Source organism: Augochlora pura, chromosome 7 (genome assembly GCF_028453695.1).
Source record: "Augochlora pura isolate Apur16 chromosome 7, APUR_v2.2.1, whole genome shotgun sequence".
Classification (NCBI taxonomy): Eukaryota; Metazoa; Arthropoda; class Insecta; order Hymenoptera; family Halictidae; genus Augochlora; species Augochlora pura.
In genome coordinates, this window is record NC_135778.1 from 4,465,634 (window position 1) to 4,489,276 (window position 23,643).

The window sequence follows — 23,643 nt, forward strand, 5'->3', positions numbered from 1 at the left end:
GATAGTTCTGCCCGGCGACTTTTGTTTCGGCCAGCGATAAATTATGTAAAAGCATTTAAACAGAACGCTGTAGAATTAATATAAAAATTCCGTATTTCGCTTAACCGAATTCGAATGAATTCGCGCAGATTTTTTAGTCTAGCTAAAGCACTGACACGGTTACTATTTAATCGCATAACTCAGAACTTAATGGCACAACGTCATTGAATTAATTCATTTAAGCGTATTCTTACATGCAAATACGACCGTATGCATAATTAAAAGCTAATTTCAACACCGTCGATACTTTTTCCTCCGACAAACACGATTAAAATGATGAATTTAATAATGTTGCTTATCTAATAATGTTGCACCGAGCGACTCCGAATGTTTGTGAAATAATGCTCGCCGTTGGAATTTCCCGCGGAACAAAGCCAAGGAAAATAAATAAATAATTCTTGCAGAAATGTCAACCACTTGGGTCGACCTTGCGACATTGAAATATTTAACTCGCAACTTCGCGCGTGCTACACCTTCGCCTTAAGGAATTTTGTCAAGTCTGCTACGCTCGCGCGCATGCGCGCATGCGCGCGCGCAAGGGTGTATGAAAAAGCGGCCGCTATTAACCAGAAGAGCAGCAGCGTGAAACGACCGGTACTTGCACGGCCAATCGCGTAATGCATTTATCACTACCGCATACCATGTATCATGTTTCGAGGCATTAAATCCATGGGTTTTGCATATCGCATTAAATGCACTTTCTGTTATTCATGTGCTATTACTACGACAGATAAACGCTTAATGATGTCGATAGTCACGCTCGAGAGAGACAGAGAGAGAGAGAGAGAGAGAGAGAGAGAGAGAGACGAAAGGAACGATAGAAACGTTTCGCGTGTTCGTTAAAATTTCACTAATGAGAGCAAATTACCGTGGTTCTTGCCGCCCCATAAAATTGAATAACTCATCTGAAATTATGAGCCGATTAATCCCATCGCCGGACCGTGGACGTTTCTGTCTTCGTTCGCGGTTTACATTTCGCTGTACGACACCGCGACGATGTTTTTCAAGCAGCCGTGTCACACGTTGGCTCGCCGCTTTGACATCGCTTCGGATCTATTAAAACGGTTTAAAAAGAAATCAGTGATCTATTCGGTAATGTTAGAGTTGATGCGTGATTATATATATTTGGCTGAATAAGAAATTGTGGGGGTAGGAGGTTGGAAAAATAGTGAACACACTTTATATTAACTCAACAATACTAAAAAAGTGTTTATTCTAAATTTTGAATACACGTGGCAACCGTTACAAAGTTCTGGGGACGACTCCGATTCTTCTTCTTCTCCATCCCTTCCTTGACTCCCACATCGTCCTACTGTGCTACCATCTAGCGGTCTCAAAAAAAAAGAAAACACAATAATAAAATACATTAAACAAAAATGATAAAAACAATCTCCCACAGAAATAACGTATTGTATTTAATTATGTAACGCGACGTGTTTGTACAACATAACGAACGATGCGATCAGATCCGTCGACAAGACAACATCGTATGGTCGATAAACAAAAACGGCGCAACCGCTCGATAAATGTTTATACATAATTCTGTTTAGGCGCGAATTACAAACTATTATTCTAACAGGTAAGACGTGCGGAGGAATTATTTTTAAAGACCGGAAATCGTACGAACATTCGCAGTTCTACTCCTCTGTAGCTTGTGCGCCTTCTTTTTCAACCATTTTCCCGTTCACACTTTCGCCGGTACGCGCTTATGGCAATCACGATGTCATGCTTTAACGAAAAAGAGCACCAAGTTTGTACGCGCATTCTTATTCGAAGTCGTTCTGCGATTTAAAAATGCTAATCGCTTCTTGTCGTCTTATTTCTGTCAGAAAGTCGTAACGAAATGAAGAGATAGTTAGCATGCAGTAATAAAATAAAAGGAACAGTAATACTATAGTAACGGTATCTAAATAATACAATAATCGAAAGGTTTATGCGAAATACTGTACTTATCCTCGATTAGGTAGTTGAACTATATTCATCGAAATTAAATGGTTTACTCAGGCGTCGTTTTCTCATGGATTTTATATTTCACAATTATTGTAGGATTTATTCGACACTTGGCAGATTGTTAATAATTTCCGAAACGATGCATAGGATTTATTCGTCGCTAGGCAGATTGTTAATAATTTCCGAAACGATACATAGGATTTATTCGTCGCTTAGTAGATTGTTAATAATTTCCGAAAGGATGCATAGGATTTATTCGTCGCTTGGCAATTGAAAAAGTTATGGAGTAAAATTATTAATAAGTGAAATATAAGTTTTTTACCTTTTGTATCAGGGTTGATTAATATAATTATAAAATATTATATATCTCGAAGATAAAAGAGCTAATTTTATATAATTTTCTAAGTTTTATTTTAATTATTAATATAAAGTTAGATGTGAAAAATAAATCGTTTTTGTTGATATCTAGTTTTTTTAAGAATGAGTTTAATTCATATATTAATTTGTATTTTTAATTATTTAATTGGCAGATTGTTAATAATTTCCGAAACGACACGAAAACATCCGAAGCCGCTGCTAAGCGCTCGGTGTACAATTTCCACGAAACTATCTCGGGGGCACCGTGTAGCCTAATTCTATGAAAAATAGTTCCACGGAATCGACGGATTCCACGAATAATCTTTCGAGCTATTTCAGATGTCGTTCTCCAGAAGAAATCATGTCCGACCAGCGTTCCCATTACTGGCGTTAGATATTTAATAGCCTAATTTAAACTGCAGCGCAGAAAATCGTTCCCAAATGGAACAGCCAACAGTAATATCGATTTGTTTCACATGGAACTTTCGTTTCGCGCTAGCATACGCGATTATTGGTAATTAATTTGATACATTATTTCCACGGAAAAATATGTAATCGACTTGATTATGTTAATTCAATTTTGCGATGATAGCAATCGCGAGATGCTGAATATATGGAAAATCGTATATTGCAGGAAAAATTTTGTTTGTTAAATTAATTTTAATACTAATTGAGCTAGTAGGATAAACTAAAGACGAGACGTGAATAGACGTACCCTGCATTTTATAATTATGTAATAGTTGAACTACCGAAAATAGAAATGGCTAAAATGTAGCATAAATTAGCATGAATAAAACAGAACTGTTGTTAGTTTCACATTAACAATCCTCCTTGTCGCGTTTCTTTACCACTAGGCTGGATGTTAATAATTTCAGGGAAACATTCGATGAGATCGAAGGATTGCAAGTACGATTGAACGTGACGCGTAGCGATTGTTATTATATTTCGAAGAAAAAGAAAGTGTACATTTACCCAAGTGGACGAAAATTATTCATTCTAACGAGATAATAAAAATGCTATTATTTCTTGCTACTTTATGCATTTTATTGGATTTTAGAAATATAAATATCCTATAAATGCATAAAGCTCTAGTGTATCTATGACAAAAGAATTTTATTCCAACTTGGAAAAACCAAATAACATTAACACCTCCCAGATTCTTGCTATAACTCTTCATAATCGCGAGACAGACTTCTAAAGGTACAACAAAATGTCAATGCATTCATTTCTCGTAGTTAATCGTTTCCATTCGAATGGTGACTCTGAAGCACCACTAAAATTGTTAGAGAATGTTCCAAAATAATTTTTACATTCTGCAAAATTAGATTTCAAAAATTATTAAATGTCAATGCATTCATTTCTCGTAGATAATGTTAACGCTTTGCACTCGAATGGTGACCCTGAGGCACCACTAATATTGTTCTTTCACCCTTTAAAATAATTTTTATAGCAACAATGTTTAATTTTAGAAAAATTGTTAAATATGGCACAGTTAGTATGAATAACGAGAATTAATTTGGTACATATTAAATAATTTTAGAAAAATTGTTAAATATGGCACAGTTAGTATAAATAACGAGAATTAATTTGGTACATATTAAATAATTTTAGAAAAATTGTTAAATATGGCACTGTTAGTATAAATCACCAGAATTAATTTGGTACATATTAAATAATTTTAGAAAAATTGTTAAATATGGCACAGTTAGTATGAATAACGAGAATTAATTTGGTACATATAAAATACACTTCGTCGCTCAAAATAAAAATACTATAAGACAGAAAAATTATTTTAGATTTATAGCTAAAATGGCTTCGAGTGCAAAGGGTTAATTCAGACCGATTCTGATCGAATGCTTACAGCTAGGGCTTGCGCAAGCGTAGCTTAGCGCAACGCGATGGTACGCGATGCGGACGCGTCCCTAGCCGATTCGTCCGACAACACTTTTACGAGAGAGCAATGTCGGATGGAAAAACAATCGGTGAAATTCCAGAAAAGAAAAAAAAAAGAAATGGCGACGTTGAAATTATTGGGCAGCGGAGCGCGATGGGCCGGGCCCGGCGCTGGATCACTTCGCGATATCGTCGTGGCTCGGGCAGCGCCCGCTTTGGGAAATGATTACAAAACCGTAAAAGCAAAGGCCTTACGAGTTACACGGAACGATTTACTCGGGGGGCCGGTGCAAATTGTAACGCCGTCTTTGTAGTCGGCGGAACCCGGGGCAGGTGCATTCGCGATTTCAGTGGAAAGAGTATTAATAAAATTACCGTTAGCCAGATAGGATCGCGCGCCACCGCCATTACCGGACAGTGGGATGCCCGGCGCGATCAAAACCGAAGCTTTATCGGCCACTTATGCGAAACTAGACGCGTAAATCCCGGTTAAAACTCGTTCGAGATTTTCTTATCGGCGCGCCGTTCATCCTGGGCAATTATTGTACACGCTGTTAGGATTGGGAACGGCTCGCGATACGATTTGCGAACACGGCGACCCTCGTTTACCACGGGCGAATATTCGATCCCCGCTTTCGCGGTTCTTATATAACAAAGTTCACCGTACGCGAGCTCGCGCGAGCGCGCAATGTTATTCCGTCGAGATATAAAAGACTTTCGTTTTTTTTGTAACCTCTCGCGCCGACATTTCTCTACCGGCCACGTTAATTAGCGCTTCTACGTCTTTAATCGTACCACCGATAGAACCGGACGATTTTTGTTTCCTCCAAAGGATCGTTTCGCAAAGAGCCGTCGGTTGTTTTTAACTGAAACGCGTTTAAAAGTGACAATAAAAATTGACAGAATATTGTCACTTCTTCCACAGTCGTTTACGAAATGAAATATCAGTCGAATAATCGCCGAGATGTTTTGCGATTAACCACCTTTGTTTTACAAAAATAGCCGTGTATTTAATATGATATTTAGGTGAGACGTTCGCTCTTCCATTTTTTAATTAACCCTTTGGCTACGGCAGACTTTGACACTGCCGTAGTTTTCCGTTAGACACGCATTTCCGAGGAGGTATATTAAAATATTCAAAATATTGAATTCTGTTACATTATAACAATGTTACTTGAAGCGAACAATAATATTAAACCTTTTTACAATATATGGAGCATAAATATTACACGATATATAATTAATCAACTTTAATAATAAACGGGGGCGAAATTTGATCTTGACGCCTATTGGCGCCTACAGTAGTCAAAGGGTTAAATGGAAACTTCGTCGAAACGATTTAACAAATTCCTTCGTTCAAGCTTGCGTTGTCAGAAAAATAATAGTCCGAATAAATTCGGTTTCTCATAAAATAAAGTTAACTTTTCGAGGTCGATAAGTTTAGCGTTCACGAAATTCCATCTTTTCGTTATTTAATCTTGAATTTATTTATTTACAATTTATCACGCGCGAGGTAAAACACCGTTTGATAGCCACTGGTGGTACAGTGATTCCGTTCGCGTTGCTTCGGCGCGACTCTAAATAGAGTGAGAGATTGCAAACGCCTGAATGGCTATCGCTTTTTGTAACAGTAGCCGGAGCGTTTCCAAGGAGGATCGGCCATCCCTACCAAAACAGGACGCCGCCGAAGAGAAAGAAGCCGAGGACAAGCTTCACCAGATTGCAGATCGCCGAGCTAGAGAAACGTTTTCACAAACAGAAATACTTGGCGTCGGCCGAGAGAGCGGCGCTCGCGAAATCCTTGAAGATGACCGACGCCCAGGTGAAGACCTGGTTTCAGAACAGACGGACAAAATGGAGGTAAGTCGCCGGGCTTCTCGCAATCTATCTAGTCATTGGTAACAATCGAATCGTCTCCGATAAATAGAAATTTAAATACGAAATTAACACTTTACCGACCGGTAGCGGTTTGAACATATTATGCCCTTTTCACCGCCCATTCAGCCGCAGATCGTCCGAGACACCGGCTCGGTTTCGGCCTAGATTGGCGCGCGGGAATACATGCGCTTCTCTTAAGCTCTGGTAAAATTTTACGCTTCGTGTTATTGTAGGGTAACCAAATTTAATAAAATCTTTTACTTTAATAAAAAAAAATGCTTGCTGCTTGCTACTTGTCAGTCTAACCTAACCAAATCTAACAGAAAGATCGAAAGTCGATTAATCGACAACCGGTCGGTAAGCGCTGTGGAGCAAAAGTCGAATAATCGACGGCCGGTCGGTACGCGCTGAGAACAAAACGTCGATTAATCGACGGCCGGTCGGTAAAGTGTTAATTAAACTCGGTTTAAAAAACAAAATGCAATTTTCGCGCGAGACGCTTCGATTTCAAAGTGATCTTTTTGCGCTTGTCATTTCCCGTTTCATCGACGATGCGTTATTGTCTTTGGAAAACGACACTACCGCATTCGTTATCGTACAATTTTTCTGGTTTCTCGTGACACCGAGCCGCGTATTTATAAAACGCGTTTCATTATATTTTACAAGCGTTATTCCGCTTGTTAAGGTAAACGGATTCAGAAACCAGTTTTTACTTCCAGTAACACGTTCGCCAAGTTTTATCGCCTCTCGTTATCAATTCATGACTCCAATGTGCATTTATTTCATTAAGATTTATTCGAATCTTACATTACTTTAACAGGAAAGACATTTTCATCCAGTTAATATTATTCTTTCGACGATGTTTAGTTCGCATAAGAATCCGCTTTTTTTAGATCGTACATATTAAATCGTGCTAATTTCAATACAAACGTGCGCTGGAACAGTTAATTCATTTCGTTCAGAAGACGTTCTTGTAATCGAAAAAAAAGAAAAATTTTTTTTTCTATAGTATTTTACGTCGCATCAACTACACTTGCGGTTATTAGCGACGACTTTTAGTTGGGGATATTAGAGTTTACTGTATAGGCTTGAATTTTTCAGGAATGAGAAAAAAAAAAGAAAAAAAAGAAAAATTTTTCCTCTAAGAAAAAAGAAGAAATTAGGAACAAGTTGCGTCGACGATTCTAGCGTTGATCCTAAATTTGAAAAAAAAATCCATCGCGATGGAATGTAATTCGCCCGTGAAGACGAGGCCGGACGAGAGGCGTCCGTTCTTCCGGGTTCGATATTGCGGCCGTTCCGCGGCCGGCGGCTCGCGTCGAAGAAATCTTACGGAAAAACGCGAGATGGAAACCGCGCCCGGAATGTTAATAGCGGGGTCAGAAGCGTCCCGTCGCGTGTATGTCTGTGGACGCACAGAGAGGCCCGAATGTATCGGAGTCCTCTTCAAGATAAGGAAGGACGAAAAACACGTCATTTAGATAAAGCCGGGGGCCCGTTCGTGGCGCGGGCAACCGATACGAAGGGGCGTCTTTGCGGCGGTCGGGGCCGCGTCGGGCGAGAGGACATTCTTCGGGTGAGTACGGCCCCGAAAAACCCCTCCGCGTTTCCTTTGGCCTAATAGTTTTAGGCCAGTTCTAAAAGCGTCCACCCCGCTGCGCGTCCTTGAATTATTCCGGGAAGCGTTAAGATCCCCGACGGTGGCCGAGCGCGGGGCTCGAGGCTGCGCGGACGGTTAACCGGACCGGGAGCATTGGAGTCCGTGGTCTTGCCCTTATCTAAGGATTCCTCGACGACCTCGTAACTTCATGAACTGTCCTTGCTTTTTAGTGGAGTGATTCACTGTGTCGGGATCGGGAGAATGGACAGATAGCAGTCGCGTAACGTTTAGAGGGTGTCTAGGTTAGGGATGAGTTGCTTTGAGGCATTTTCCAGTTTTTTAGATAATTCGTGATTGCAGCTGACTCATCGTAGGTTACTTTGGCTTAGTATAGAAGCTGGAGGTATCGAGCTTTTTCGTTACTAATCCTTCGTTCGGTTGGAATAATGAGCAGCTGATGTTATCTTATCATCGAAGGACGATGAGAAAAATTGAATTTGAGAGAATTGAGAAAAGTTTCGCACGGGAGATATAAATAATTTTACTCATTAATAAAATTATTATATATAAGTTACGTGTGTTGCATTTTGCATGTAACAAATGAATAATAGCGAATTAAGCGATCGGTACGAATTTCGCAATTTTCAAAATTTCTCATGACTTTTGCAAAAGCAGTATAATATACTGATTTCCATCCGATATTCTCCAAGTGGTTTTCCTTAAAAGTTGTTGCAAAATAATGCAAGCACCGTAGAACTGTAAATGAAAACTTTTCGTGTATCAGGTTCGAGATACCCTCAGAATGTCTTGTCTTATGGCGCACATACCGAATTTAGCAAAAAGCGAACTAGATCTTCTGGGATAAGCCGAGTTTGTGGAAGAGCGATGCCGTTACTTCTCGCATTGTTCCTAGAGGCTGGGCAATAAAAGGCGGCACGGCAAAAAGTCGGAATGTAAAACGTGTCCGGCAAAAACAAAGGAGAATGTCTTGGGAAGGTTCGCTGCGATCTAATAAGAGATTGATAACAGGACTCGATGCAAAAATCTCCCGTTGCCGTTCCGATGGGCCTGGGCTTCTTGCTCGATCGTGCCAGAGAATGTTTTGCCAGATTTGTGAGAATATTAGAAAAGGGAAATTAGGCTTCTTTCAAACGAACTAAAAAATAATGGTCACTTTATTGGTAGAACTTATTTTATTTGGTAATAAGGGTACGTATTGTGTAGCAGATTTTGTGCTTCCACCTATTGTTGCTTCTATTGTTCTTGATATAATTATTTTTGTGTCATAAAATGTATTAGTTGCAATGATTGGTCTTTTTGTCTAAAACCATGCTCTGCGTCAAAAGTGAAATTATCAATTTCTATTTATACAGATTTCAATATTTTTGTAAGCTTTTAATTTGCACTAAAATGAATTAAAAATGGCAATGTTTATCGATTAGACTGCAATAAAAATCGTCAGTTTAATTATCGAGCGATTCGATCGTATTTAGACCGAGTCTCGTGCAATTATCGTAGCATTCATAGTAATATCGTTCGTTGCGAATTCACAGTTTAATCGACGAAACGAATTCGTTTTTTTTCATTCTCGTCCGCGTGAAACGGGTCGATGGAAAATAGAAAGTCGCGCGTAGATCCTCCGGCTAATTGTAACGGTACGGTGGCGGGTTTCGAGAGGCGACAATTTAATTAATCTTTTTGGCCGTGGACGGGGACGCGCCGAAATTTTCTGTCTTTTTGTTACACAGTCGCTGTCGTCGCTCGAGGAGAACCGAGCACGGAAATTCGATTTAGGTGGCGACGACACGTGTTATCTGTCTCTCGGTGTGTTCGGGAACGGTAACGCAGTGACAGATACATTTGTCTGGACGTCCCATCGTATTAAATTTACATCGAAATGACAGGCGTATCGTTATTAATCTTGAATACAGGAATCGTATGGAGAGCGCGCGCTGAATAAATCAAGAAATTTAAAAGAATCAGACGCGTTGAAAAATTCATCGGCGCAGCGAATTAAATATCGCGTACCGGAGAAACGCGGCTACCTATTATACATGTGTCTATCCGAAGTTATGTATTACGTTCTAAGAGCTTCTCAAAAATCTTTTACGTAACACTCTTTCTTTCATGATAATGTACATTATTATCGAGTCTGATCGAATACCATAATTTCGTCGCGACAATGAAAATCTTAACTATAGTAAAAAATATTCAAATTTCGTTGGATTTAGTTTGATAAAATTCCAGAGAGAAATGAAAATAATTTTGTAAAACCTGATAATTAGGCAAATATAGTTAAATTAAAAATTATTTTCATTGGGCACTAAGAGGGTTAAACAAATCGCAACTATAGTAAAAAGTATTCGATCTCGTTCGATTTAGTTTGGTAAAATTTTTGGTAATTTTTTGAAGCCTGATAATTAGGCAAATATAGTTAAATTAAAAATGACTTTCATTGGTCACTGAAAGGGTCAAACTAAAGCTTTCAGTGAGTTTTCTGTCCTAAATTGTACCCAATTATTAGAAGTATCAGCATATAGAGGAAGTATTTTACGGTGTTTCGAAAAATCGCGACGTCGCCGTTTTCGAAGCTCTCGCGCATAGGACTCGGCGGAGAAATAAAAGGACGGGCGACGCGTTCTTTCGCAGCCCTCCCGGCTCGTCTTTTCCGCGGCGCGGTCCAGCGAGCAGCTGCGTTTAAAGTAACGAGATGACTGTAGGCAGAGATGAGATAACTTGACCTCAATAATTCAGATACCTAACAGCTTAGCCCTGTCCCGTACATAATGCAGTCTATCCACCCCATCGTGCTCTTCATCCACCCCTGCTTTGACTGCCAACTCTCTCCACTTACTACCGGTCCCCCTCCGAGCGCCCCGGCTCGCGTTGCATCCCTTCGCGTCCCAGCCAGCCAGCCAGCCAGCCAGCCGACGCGGCGGCTCCACCTCTCCCGGCTTTCTTGCTCCAGCTTTTAAAGTGTCAAACCTTAGAATCCGCGATTACGGATCGTTCCGATCCGCCGGGGGAACCCCACCGATTCCCCTCGTTAAACATTCACCCGGCCCTGTGTTGGATCAGCCGGGTAATCGGTCGAACACGAACGAAACGCGTTCGTCAAGGACCTGTTTTTCCACCACGGTTGTGTTGTGTTGTTCGACCGGTGGTAACCGTTTCCCCGTGTCTCTCGCGACGACGCCACGGCGATTTTTACCGTTCCCGTTGCCAGGCGTCGAACACGTCGGTGCATACTTTATACGGCCAATTAAAGCCCCGGGATTAACGCCGGAACGGACCTGTCGATATGACTGATTTCAGATTAGCTATCGAAGCACCCGGGGTAGCAGCTCCATTTTCGGGTAATTCGAGTAAACCGATAAATAGCAGTTGTCGATCAAGCGTACTGTTTTTAAGCGTGCCGCGGCGATTGCGTTAGCGAACTTCTACGTTGAATATGACGCCAGTCATTTTTCTGGTGTTCCTGCAAATGCGGTTCGAGTATTAAATCTATTATCGTTACGGTTCAAAATTAACAATATCCGATTATCATATAATTATATTATCGTTATCATTGTCATATATAATTATCATATTGAAGAAGATCGTTTAGATTCCTCTTGGTTAGTATAGCACAATAGTTGAAAATTCTATTAACAACTTTCAAACAATTTTTTAACAATTATTATATCGAAGAAAATTGTTTAGATTCCTTTTGGTTAGTATAGTACAATAATCGAAAATTCTAGTAACAACTTCATTTAAAAATAATCAATTGTAAGTATAACATTTTTACATAATAGAAAAGTAAAATAATGCTACATATTTTTCTATAAATTATTATATCTTCCACTGATTAATAAAAAATTTTAACGATCGTTATTTGCGCGAAGTTGGCTTCGACGACATCTAAAGGTTCGACTTCAACTTCGATATCCTCCCAGTCTCGGGCTGGTCTGAATTTTCGACGGGGTTTATAATGCACATTATTACCGAGTCTGATCGAATACCATAATTTCGTCGCGACAATGAAAATCTTAACTACAGTAAAAAATATTCAAATTTCGTTCGTTTTAGTTTGGTAGAATTCCAGAAAGAAATGAAAATTGTAAAACCTAATAATTAGGCAAATATAGTTAAATTATAAATTATTTTCATTGGGCACTAAGAGGGTACTGGTCTGAACTTTCGACGGGGTTTATATTCTCAACACGAAGACACGGCATTTTTAGGGTTGCCCTCTCAGAGCACGGGCGAACCACCCTAACGAGCGTCGTGGTAAATTATTGTCATTGACGTTGAGGTGGTAGCTACGTATTCCGGTAAGGGTGGTACTTGGAAACGTCCGCGAGTCGTTTAGAGATCATTTCGTCTACCGATTATGGTTCCGGGAAAAATAAGGCAGCTGCGTGTCTGAGGGATGTTCGAAATGGGACGTGAAAGCGGCAAGTGTTTCTCCATTTCACAAGTTTGAAAACTCCTTTTACATTCTCCCGCCGTTGTTTCTACGATTAAACCCTTGCACTCGAGTGGCGCCTCTGAAGCGCCAATGAAAATTGTTATATAATTAACAAAATAATGTTGACGTCGTTAAGTTCTCTTCTGTTGAATGCATAACAGTTTTACGAGTCACGAGGCTCAATATCATATAGCAAATTATACCGAGTACTATACTACAGCTGGTCAAAATAGCAATTTTTGTTGTAGTGAGTTTATACCATAAGTTTAATATCTTAAAATAACATATTCCATGAATCGTATTGCTCTGTGACGCTAAATTAAAGTGTAAAAGAATTTTTATTAATAACTTCGTAACTAGAGAAATAATTAAAGATCTTCTTTCTTTTTATCTTCATAAAGACTTTTGCGATCGACTGTATGGATACGAGGCGTAAAGCATAGTCATGTATCTCGGTCATGAGTTAATTCAATTTAAGCGCCTCGACCCTCGGCCGGTCCGATTCGAGTCTCGCAACCCTAAATTGTTCTGATTCCAGTCTGCACTCGCGCAAAACAGAAATCAACTTTCCTGTATTCAAATAAATGTTCTCGTGGAAACTGTTGTATTATATTATTTTTTTAAACTAGAACAAATTTATTCACGTTGAATAAAAACGTTTCTGTCACGGTGAACTAATTTCAAACTATAATCGAAAATAAATGCATACGACAGTTAGTCTATAGTCTATTAGTAGTATAGTAAAGTCTACGTGCGAGTTAACCTCTCTTAGGCACGACGCGCCGTTGTAGTGGATTTCGCAATTATTTCGTGCCTTACTCAATTGTTATTGGTTATTAAAGTAAACGATTAAAGCGAACGTGTGTATGAGTACAATACACTAAGAAAAGTATATACAATATAGCTAATATTATATGCAACTGTGCCAAAAATATGATTTATTCAATGTGCAGATTGCTGGTGAATAATGGGTAGAAGTGTTTCTCTGTAATAACAAAGAAACAACATTCAATGTTATTATTCACACCATTTTTCTTTATTAACTTTCTTATACTTAATTTCAATTCTTTGCACTTCGGCTTATATTGTCGCACTAACGCCACACGTCTATTCGCTCAATTATCTTAATACTATCGGAGATCTAACTTATCGACCTATTTACGCGGTAAATTTAATACAAGTAAGGATGCTTTCCTTACACGTATATAAAATATATAATCAAGAAAAATGGTAATTTAGTAACGAAAAATTCGCGCTAAATCCAGCCGTGGCTAAGAGGTTAAACGGATAAAGATGCACAGTTTACGTGCAAGAGCGACGGACGAGCGATATTAGGAATCGCGCGGCATTTCCAGGAAACGATACAGAGTCAAATTCATAATATACGTTTGCGAATGTATGAAGCGCCGGCCGAAAGTTATAGCTGGCAATAAGGGGATAACGATAAGAGTAATGTGTCCCAGGTTGCGAGAGAATACGGTTACGCCGGCCACAGCGTACGGGAGGGGGGAGGCTAGGGCTCTGTCAGGGCTGCAAAATGTAATCGGCACAGCGCCCTCAATTATTAATCGCTAACCGCGTTAATTACTTGCAAGGGTGTAGGCACCGGCTTGTCACTGGAACAACGGCGTACCTCGCCCGTAGAATTCCTCGTTACAGCTAAATGCACTCGAATCACCGCTTCGACGTGCATTAAATCTTATCGATTCTGGAAACCGAACCCGCGGCGCGCAAATGCGAGCAACAGAAACGGAATCCTTACGATTACGGAATTGAATTCGACGAATTCTTTCCACGTGGAACGGACAATTATTTCCCCCCCCCCCCCCCCCTCCCTTGCGCTACAATTCCGTTCACGCTTCGTTGATCAACATTTATTTGTCGTTAATATTTTCCTTAATGGTACCGGATAATTCTTGTTCTTTTTTTCTTTTTATCGTCTTTATGTACGTTTATTTCTATATTTTCATAGCAGACGAAATGATTTTGATGCGAAATAAATTAATAATATTCATCTATAGTAGATCTCTAGATTATTATAGTGCAAGGGGTTGATCTATTTCTAACACAGCGTACGATGGTGATAAAATTGAATCGCAACGTTGATCGTGTTTCGTGAACATTTTGTACATTCGTTTAATAACGTTCAAGATTAAATGATGTCGATTTGGAAAAGCAAAAAGGATAGGTTTTCTGAAATCTGACTCGAGCAGAGGTGAAAGAGAATTCGTTTTGAATATTTTCTGAAATACAGTGGACCTTTTGAAAAGCAATACATTTTTTGAAACTGAACCAAACAGTTTTCCTTTTAAATTATAGAGGAACTTGTATACTATACAATGACTGAACTTTTACAATTTTCTTATTACGTGTGATAACAGAAGAAAATAAGAAGCTTTCGTTTTTAATTTTATCTGAGTCTAAATATTTTTTCAAGACATTCTTCATTAGTATTTGCCATCGGTCGTTTCGAGGTTAAGAAAGTAGACGAATAATTTACAAGCAATAGCAAAGTGCTCGTCGAATGATCAGCCAGTTTACGCTTGGAACGCGGCGGATAAAGATATATTTCAGTGGCTAATTACTGCTGTACAGGGTGTGCCAAAATTATTGATACACCGGAAAATGAGGTGTTCCTGAGGCCAATTCAAGTAACCTTCTCCTTTGCTAAAATGCGACACGCGGATTTGTTAACGAGTAATAAATTAAATAAATAATTAACAAAAAAACAGTGGCGAATGAGAGGCATATAGAGTGCGAGAGATATAGCAATCTCATGGATAATTACGTGAACGATCAAGCTGGTCGTAGAAACGAAGCCTTGGGAATCGGGAAAATTTCCCGAAAATCGTTGCTCTCCCGTCCTTGTTCTCTCGCGTCGTCGCGCCGCGCGTGTTTCCACGAAACAAACGTATCCGCGGCACCGGGGAACTTAATATATCGGCCGGAGAAAATTACAGGAAGTTCACAGGTAGGCTTGCCCAACCCCGGAATGGAAGCAAAAAGATCGAATTAACGAGGCAGTTTTCGATGTTCGATGGGTCGGGTCGCGGCATAATTCGTATGGAGACACGTTGGCCGAGTGCCACCGGTCTTTAGAGCCTTTGGACAACCGTGTTGCGCAATGCAAACCAGTTTTCGAGAAATTTCGTTTATCGGCGCCGAGGGAACCTTGCGACCGAGCGGAAACGTTACGCTCGATCTTGATCTTACCGAGGACGTGTACGATCGATCGTTCGATTATACGAACTGTTAACGTTAAATTTACCAGCAATTTAAGTATCGGTTTTTAGGAAAAGCGCGGTTTCCAGTATTTACTTTTAAGAAGGATAGAAAAGTTGGATAATATTAATTGTAGTACAGAAATAGATTTATAGACATTATCAATAAATCAAACGATTAACCCTTTGCACTCTGAGGAACCGCTAAAATTGTTACAGCACTTTCCAAAATAATTTTTATATTTTGAAAAATTAGATTTCAAAAATTACCAAAGGTACAACTATTGTCTCATGAGTTACAAAATTCAATTTCATATACATAAAATACATTTTTATTATATAAAATGGAGATGCTGTATGTCGGAAAAGTTATTTTAGAATAACAATTAAAATTAATTATTTGTAGTTAATTGTTTGTAGAAACTCCGAGCGTCGAGTTCGCACTTGCAGATTGCCAAATGATCCCGGAGTGTCGATAACTAAAAATATATTTATTACGAATACGTATAAAATAATGTAAAGTTCATGAAACTGATGCTTTAGTTATGGCTACGAAAGTCGTGATATCGTTTCGGAAAGAAAATGTTCAATGCGGTAGAAATGTTTGATTGCAATTGCAAAACCAGTCATTTTAACTGATCTGGTAAATCTAGTGTCAAGGCGCACCATGTCCCCTGCCCTTCCTCATCGCACCCCACCCTCATGCATCCCCAAGTGCAGAAAATTCATTTGAAAACGAGCCCAACGAAATCGTCGACGCCATCTAAAATTTCTCTTTGTAAATGTTTGAAATTCGTCGTACACGTTTTAATACAGCATCCTTATCTGTGAATAAGATACGAGACCTCGACGACTAAAACAACGTTATTTTCATCTTGTGTCTACATAATTGATAAATTTATTGGCGAAATTTGGAAAAGGTCTTCCTAAACAAGTAGTTTTTTTATCTGCCGCGTTGATTATACATACAGCCGCTAATCAGCGTTTCTGTTACGCCACAAAGACTGCATACGATTATCGGGAGACTCCGTTATATTCCTACTTTCTACGCGACCACTTAATTACTTCGCTTACCGCGAAGAATTTCGATGGACAACTGACTTCGACGCACGCGAGAATCTATCAACTTACGCGCGTCGCGAGCCTGTTTGTATCAAACAATAAAAAACAAATTCGGTAAGATTGAAAAGATAAAAAGAACTGTCAAATTAATTTAATTAACAAAATTTAACCCTTTGCGCTCTTTGAGGCTATTTTATTTTCAATCCCAAAATTCTTTTACCTATAGCATCCCCAGTTTTTATACTTTAATTTAGTTAATTTTATTAGGCACGCGATATTGAATCTTGTAATTCTGATAATAATGTTAGTTAATTTTTGAATGTAATATAAATTTGATTAAGTAAAAATGATTTTGTAATGCAATTTTTAGATCATTAGAGGAGCCTCAGAGTCAGCTCTTCGAGTAGAAAGGGTTAATTTGAATGATATTCCGAATTAATTCATGGAAATTCGTGGACTAAATTCGAGTGAAATTTTACGCGAGAAATGTTTCGATTAAACGTTTCAAATAAATTCTTCGCGTCAAATTCGATGCGAGAAATCGGCGTGCAACAATTGTTTCCTTCTATAAGGTCTATTTAAATAAAAGGTCGCTAATAGCCTTGCAGCTGATGCCACGTAAAACCTCTAAAAAAAAAAAGAAATTGTTTCTTTCATTACCATAGATTACTGTAGATTTAAGGGATGGTTTTTCACACTTCAGGCGCAACTCTTGCAGTGAAAAAGAGAAAGCGTGGACCCGGTCAATCTCAAATAAATCATCGAAGGTGTCGCGTCGTCGCATTTCTATTAACAATCATTTACCGTATATTTCCCCATAAAGTTACGCATACTCGACTATACATGCCTCTTAACATTTGTACACGCGTTATCGCGAGATTCCGCCATTTTGAATAAATTCGAACAGAAACGACCAACTCCGTCTTCGGTTATCAACATTTAAACGTGGAAGTAGAGGTCGGCACGCGATAAATATCAATTTTCCCCCGTGTTGGAATTTATACGGAACGGAAGAAATGCTAATCAAGGTCTCTGCGAAAGAAATCGTAGCGCGACGGGTTAAATACAATTCCGCGTTATCCCATCTGCGTTCGATAGCCATTATTCGCCTGCCTGCCCCCCCCCCCCCCCCCCCCCCCCCACCTCCGCCCATTAGTATACACCGACCGTGTGGAACGGTCGCGAAAGCCAAAGAACGCGGCGCGAGTTCCCCGCTTGCGGATGAGATCTGCGCGCGGGAACTCGCGCCGCGAAAAAATAAAAAAGAAAAAGCGATAAGTCGGCGCAAACGTTGCCCCTTTCCTACAATTACCGCGGACACGTTTCCTACGATTCCCGCGCGCCGAATAAAACGAACGAAGCCCGGCCGATCCTGTGTTGATTGCGCCGGGCAAGAGAGAGAGAGAGAGAGAGAGAGAGAACTGCCGTTATCTGAAATCTTTGCTCGACATCGGCGGCCGTTCTAGTCGTTAATCGTGCAACAACCGATCGAGTTGTGTCCCGACGTGAGCCGGCTCTCGTTCGTGATACACGGGGCTACCGGAGCAGGTAACGCAGCCAGCAGCAGACGCAGACGCCGTCGCTGGCTCTTTCTCCCACAGGAAGAAGCTGGGAACCGGGCACTCGCGGAGATAAACAAAGGTACAACGAAACCGTTTAATTACCGAGGACCGGAGATTAACTCTAATGGAACGACGGTGTTTCGTGGCTCGCACGGCGAGCAACGGGGCTCCGCTGATTGGCCGCGTTATCCTGTCTGGCGCCTGTCAGACCGAAGGAACTTTTCGGGGCCCCGGATCCCCGTTGCCGAGGGACCCGGCGACGGTCCCTCGCAGCGAAATCGATCGCCGATAAGCTCGTTAAAAATTTGTAATAAACACCTTCGCTGCGGCACGGCTCGGTATTACTGGATAATTAGCGGGATCGGTAATTGGAGTGTACGCGCTGCGTTGATATCGGACTGGAATGGAATCGAGTAGAGGTTTCCAAGAGATCGGACGAAACTAGAGATTCGAAATTGCATGTGAGAAATGAGAACTCGTTCACTCGGTGTGGGTGATTTATAAAACAATGGCAGAATTTAAAGGAGTCAATCCCTTTACTATGATTAGAATTTTTTCGATCGCGCTAATTTCTTAGAAGAAAAATATATTTTGTATTTATCAAAATATATGGCTTTTTTAAATTAGAAAAATTATTAAATTATTTAAATCTTAAATTTATATGGTTACATCCACTTGAATGTTTAAAGGTTGCTGACAAGAGAATAAAGTTCGATTCCTCCTCCCGAATTGAGCGGATAAACATTCATGTTTAACAGCTTATTACTAAAAATCTCCATGACGAGTTTGACTCGTTAAAGCACGGCAAGGGTTTAAGAATGTCGATATATTCTTATCGGAAGCTTCGTAATATTAAAATTGAAATATCCCTCGATTTTATCGAACGGTGTACGACCGGCGTCAAAATTCGGTCATCAGAAGTTTACTTAAGTGGCACGATATTGGCAACTTTCCCAATACAGAGCCGTTTTATCTATTCGTTGGTAAAAGAATTCGTGGAATGCCGAAGGCACAGACACGGGCCACCTGGGTAGTTAAAAGTTCAACCTGACACGTAGAAATAAGCACGCCCTAAAGAAACTGGTAAATAGATTAAGAAAAAAAAAAAGAAAAAAAAGCTATTCGGTAGTAAATATTTCCAGTCTTTTAAAGACTGTGGAACAGGTTGCCCCGTGGGCTTAGATATCGTTGAAGGAAACGTCTACTCAGAACTAGAAGAGATTCCGATAAGGATTTCCAGTCGAAGCGGACCATTAACGCCGCCGCCGATGAGTCACTCGTTTCGTGGATTCCTAATAGATTTGCCACGGAACGAGGCTTTAATTTGTCAGCTCCGTTCATAATGGGCTTTTGTGGGTGGCGGGAAACGGGGCCTTGGCGACGCGTATAAATTACCTCGTTCTCGAAACACGGCACAGAAAAGTTTAATGAAACCTTAATTAAAAAATAGACTTTTCAATAAGAAAATAAACTTATCAATAAAAAAAATAAACCTCTCAATAAGAAAATAGACTTCTCAATAAAAAAATAAACTTTTCAATAAAAAAATAAACTTCTCAATAAAAAAATAAACTTCTCAATAAAAAAATAAACTGCTCAATAAGAAAATAAACTTTTCAATAGCATGAAGACATCTCAAATCCATTTTAGAAATTAACTCAACAAAATTTAAATTCGCATGTAACTAACTAAAATTAGATGTGCCGAAAGGAAGAAGTTCTTATAAAAATTTCTAACAAAAATATTTTTATAGCGTCAGGAATTGTGAAAGCAGGAATCCGAAACCAGTCACGGTGACTGGTCTAGCGATCCTGGTGTTAAGTACTTAAACATTGACGACAAGATAATAGAAATTTTATGTGATTTTAGGAGAACGAAATATCATTTCTGTTTAACGAGTTATTACGATCCAATTCTAGTTTAAATTAGACGCTTGCATCTTTTAACACGTTGAACGCGCCACGTCAACGAAATGTGGGTTAATTTCTGACCGATCTTGGAAATTCATTTTTATTTTAATATATTCGAACGGAATAAATTTGACTGGAATGTTTCGGATGCGAAAGAGTTTTAATGCCACCCCCTGTGATAAATATTAACTTTCTATGATAAATATTATCTTTCTATGATAAATATTATTTTTCTATGATAAATATTAACTTTCTATGATAAATATTAACTTTCTATGATAAATATTATCTTCCTAGTTTTGCTTTAATTAATTAAATTGCTTTAACTATTTGGAGATTTTAGTGGTCGATTTTCAGCAGACAATGCGTTGAAGCAGCTAAAATTCGCGCCTAATATTCCGCGAACACGATCAAGAACGTGTATGCAACCGTTCCGCAAATGCGCATTGTAATCGAAGTCGACCAATGGGAGGACCCTCCGTAGCTAGTGCTAGAAAACAGACACCCTCGAGAGCATCCCCTTAAAGACGGACCCTCGTGCCGCCAACGAATCGAATTAACTTTATTACGTTTGTCTTCTGTTTTCCACCACTCCGGCAACCGCCACTCTCTTTTCACCCTCGGCTTCTCCCGTTCAATTTCTCCGGTCTCCGCTCCGCCATTTTCTCGTTCCTTGCCCCCCAACCGACCGAACTCGGTGTACTCTCGAGGCTTCCTTCTTTTATCATTTCACCGTTGATACGCCGATTACCGGATTTCGTGTAATACATTGATTAAAGAATTCGCAAGCCGTTGAATAAAATAAAAATTGTCTATAGTAATCCTTTTACTATAGAAAAGAATTCGAACGGCATGAAATAGAATAAAAATTGTCTATAGTAATCGTTTTACTATAGAAAAGAATTTGAACGGCATGAAATAGAATAAAAATTGTCTATAGTAATCGTTTTACTATAGAAAAGAATTTGAACGGTATGAAATAAAATAAAAATTGTCTAAGCTAACCCTTTGCACTCGGGTGGTGACTCTAAAGCACCATTAAAATTGTTATATCGCGTAACAAAATAGTTTTTATATTATCAATATTTAGATTTAAAAAAATTGTCAAAAATATAATTGTTGCACGAATCACAAGACTTTGTCATAAGATGGAAATACTATCGATCAGAGAAATTATTATAGATTCACAGTTAAATGGCTTCGAGTTCAAGGGGTTAATCATAAGAAACTCTGGCTACACGAAAAATGTCTTTCCTCTTAAAATCATTTTCATTAATTGTACATAATATAAAAATATAAAAATATAAAAATAGTATCTCGCAACGTCGATGTACACAATTTTTATTTCGCACGAAAATTCGTGTTGTATTAATAAAAAATCGCATTCGAGTGAGAACCTACAGCGCGCATAGGTATTCCGAAAAATTCTGCATCGATTAAAAGCTGACGCGCCGGTTGCTCGTGTCGGTGTTTCCGCTCGAACGTGACTGCTCGATCGTCTTCAGTTTCCATGTTCTGTTGCAGGAGGCAGACCGCGGAGGAAAGAGAAGCGGAGAGGCAGGCGGCGAATCGCTTGATGCTGTCCCTCCAAGCGGAGGCGCTCGGCAAAGTGGCTTACCCGACGACGGTGTCCAGCCATCCAGCGGGGACCACCGTCCCGAGTTTGGACAGGCAGCAGACGCCGGCGGCCCTGACCCACCCCGTGGGCCAGTGGGCCTCGCCGTACGGACCGCCGCAACCCCTGGCCGAGCCAATTTGCTGAATCCCGGTGATTCCGGCGAATTGAGTAACGAAAACGAATGCCGTCATTTCTGACGGCACAACGCTGAAACAAGCAACGCATGGATACTTTACCATTACCTAACCGATCGCGTCTATGCACGAATCTTCGCGTGATTCTTACGGCGTTGCTTCTTTACGCGCGCATCCTGCGAACTGTTTTTGAACTGTGTTGAATCTCTTAGCTGTCTCGTCTGATTTTTCAATCGCGCGTCTACGCTGTGATCGCAAATATCGGTTACGCTTTTTATTGATCACATTGTCGACTTTAAAAATATATTTCATTACTTTTCGTTCGATTTTCGTCTTCCGGTTCTTGTTTTAACACTTTAGCGACCGGGCATTTCGTGGTAAAAATTGAGCTCAATGTTACATTTTCGTTACGATTCTGATTTTATTAATTTTATTAATTTTATTAATTTTATTAATCGCGAAAGATATTTGATATTTAGAAAATTGTATAATAATATTGAAGCTTACAATAGTAGAATCTAACACGTTTATCTCCAATAATAGATATATAAAATTGTTGGTTACCACGACAAGCGATTCATAGGTTATGTCAAGGGGTAAATTATTGTACGGGGTGAAAAGCTGATTTATAGGCTACCGGTCGGTAAAGTGTTAACATATATTGCCGGAGATATTTTAGCGTTTCCGAAAGCGTTTTAAACGGCAAACGATAATTACCGAACTATCGATTTCTTTTTTAACCAAAGAAAAATATTCTGCGTCAATTGATAAAAAGCAGGGATTATATAAGTTTCTCATCTCTATAATTCTGATTGCTAAAGAAATGACAAGATTATTATACTTTTTCGTAGTTTTTACCATTTCACGGACTAGCAATTAACCGCATAACTCGTTACGAGTATACTCGTGTTCTACAGCTAAGAGGTTAACATCGCTTCGGTTTAATTCGGCGGCGATCTTTTAATCGATCGAATCTCGAGAATCCGTATTTTTTCAACAGAGTCCTACGAACGCCCGAAATTGCAGAAAACGGTGGTAGCGCGGCTCCGAAAGAGAGGCGACGCGAATCTCGAGAAGTGCTAAAGCTTGTTATACACCCGAAGCTTCGAGCTCGTTCTCTCTTTTCTTTTTTTTTTTGTCAGAATCTGATTTAAATTGGCTGTCGTGATATCTGGTGAACGGATTAACTTCAAAACGTGGCGTGTTCTCGTCAGTACACCTGTCGCCATAATTGGAACCGCCATCGAGTCGAAACAATTTTTGTACGAATTTTACAGGCCCACCCAATCAGTGGCCGAAACCAGGCTATCGCCGTTCCTTTGATTTTTCTTCCTTTCGCGGCGCCGTTTTATGCTTCGATGAGAAACGATATTTCTTCTTAGCGTCGCCTAGGAGAAACCATTGATATTTGTAACAAGCTGTCGAATATAGTTTCTCGGGCAACCGATTGCGATAATAAATTCAATTCTGATTGGTTAACACGTTCCGTGCCCAGCTGTATTTAGTCGGCTCTTCGTTCTGGTCAAGCGAAGCTTTAAAAATCAATATATATGTTTATTTATCGATTATTGTCGATCGAACTATGAAGATGACTTATTAGGGATCTATTCCTTTGGTGGAAATTATTTCTTGGATTCTAACTTGTCGTCAAATATTTTGTTAACTCGTTGAATAGATAAGTGGTACACGTGGCACGGAATGTATTGACAGTTCAAAAATTGTTTTGTTGTTCAAGCAGAAATTAAATAATAGTATCACTTCCGTATTACGAATGAAACGCAATTTTTTATATAATTATTTCTTTGAGACATACGAGTGGTCAATATATTTTCAACTAAAAATGCTTGCTCCGATGCGAGCTCAGAAAAATCGATGCCGCGAATGATTCAAAAGTTGGAGATTGCGATAACAAGTTCGATTCTGATTCTTTAATAGTTCAAAAATTGTTTCGTTGTTCAAGCAAAAA

At 39.5% G+C, this 23,643-nt stretch overlaps 1 protein-coding gene across 1 annotated transcript; it reads left to right on the forward strand.

Moving 5' to 3' along the window:
• Positions 1-5,943: 5,943 nt before the first annotated feature.
• On the forward strand, positions 5,944-23,626 carry C15 (homeobox protein C15). Its single transcript, XM_078185712.1, has 2 exons — positions 5,944-6,099; positions 21,450-23,626. The coding sequence occupies exons 1-2, from the start codon at positions 6,047-6,049 to the stop codon at positions 21,685-21,687; spliced, it is 291 nt and encodes a 96-aa protein (XP_078041838.1). The 5' UTR covers positions 5,944-6,046; the 3' UTR covers positions 21,688-23,626.
• Positions 23,627-23,643: the final 17 nt, after the last annotated feature.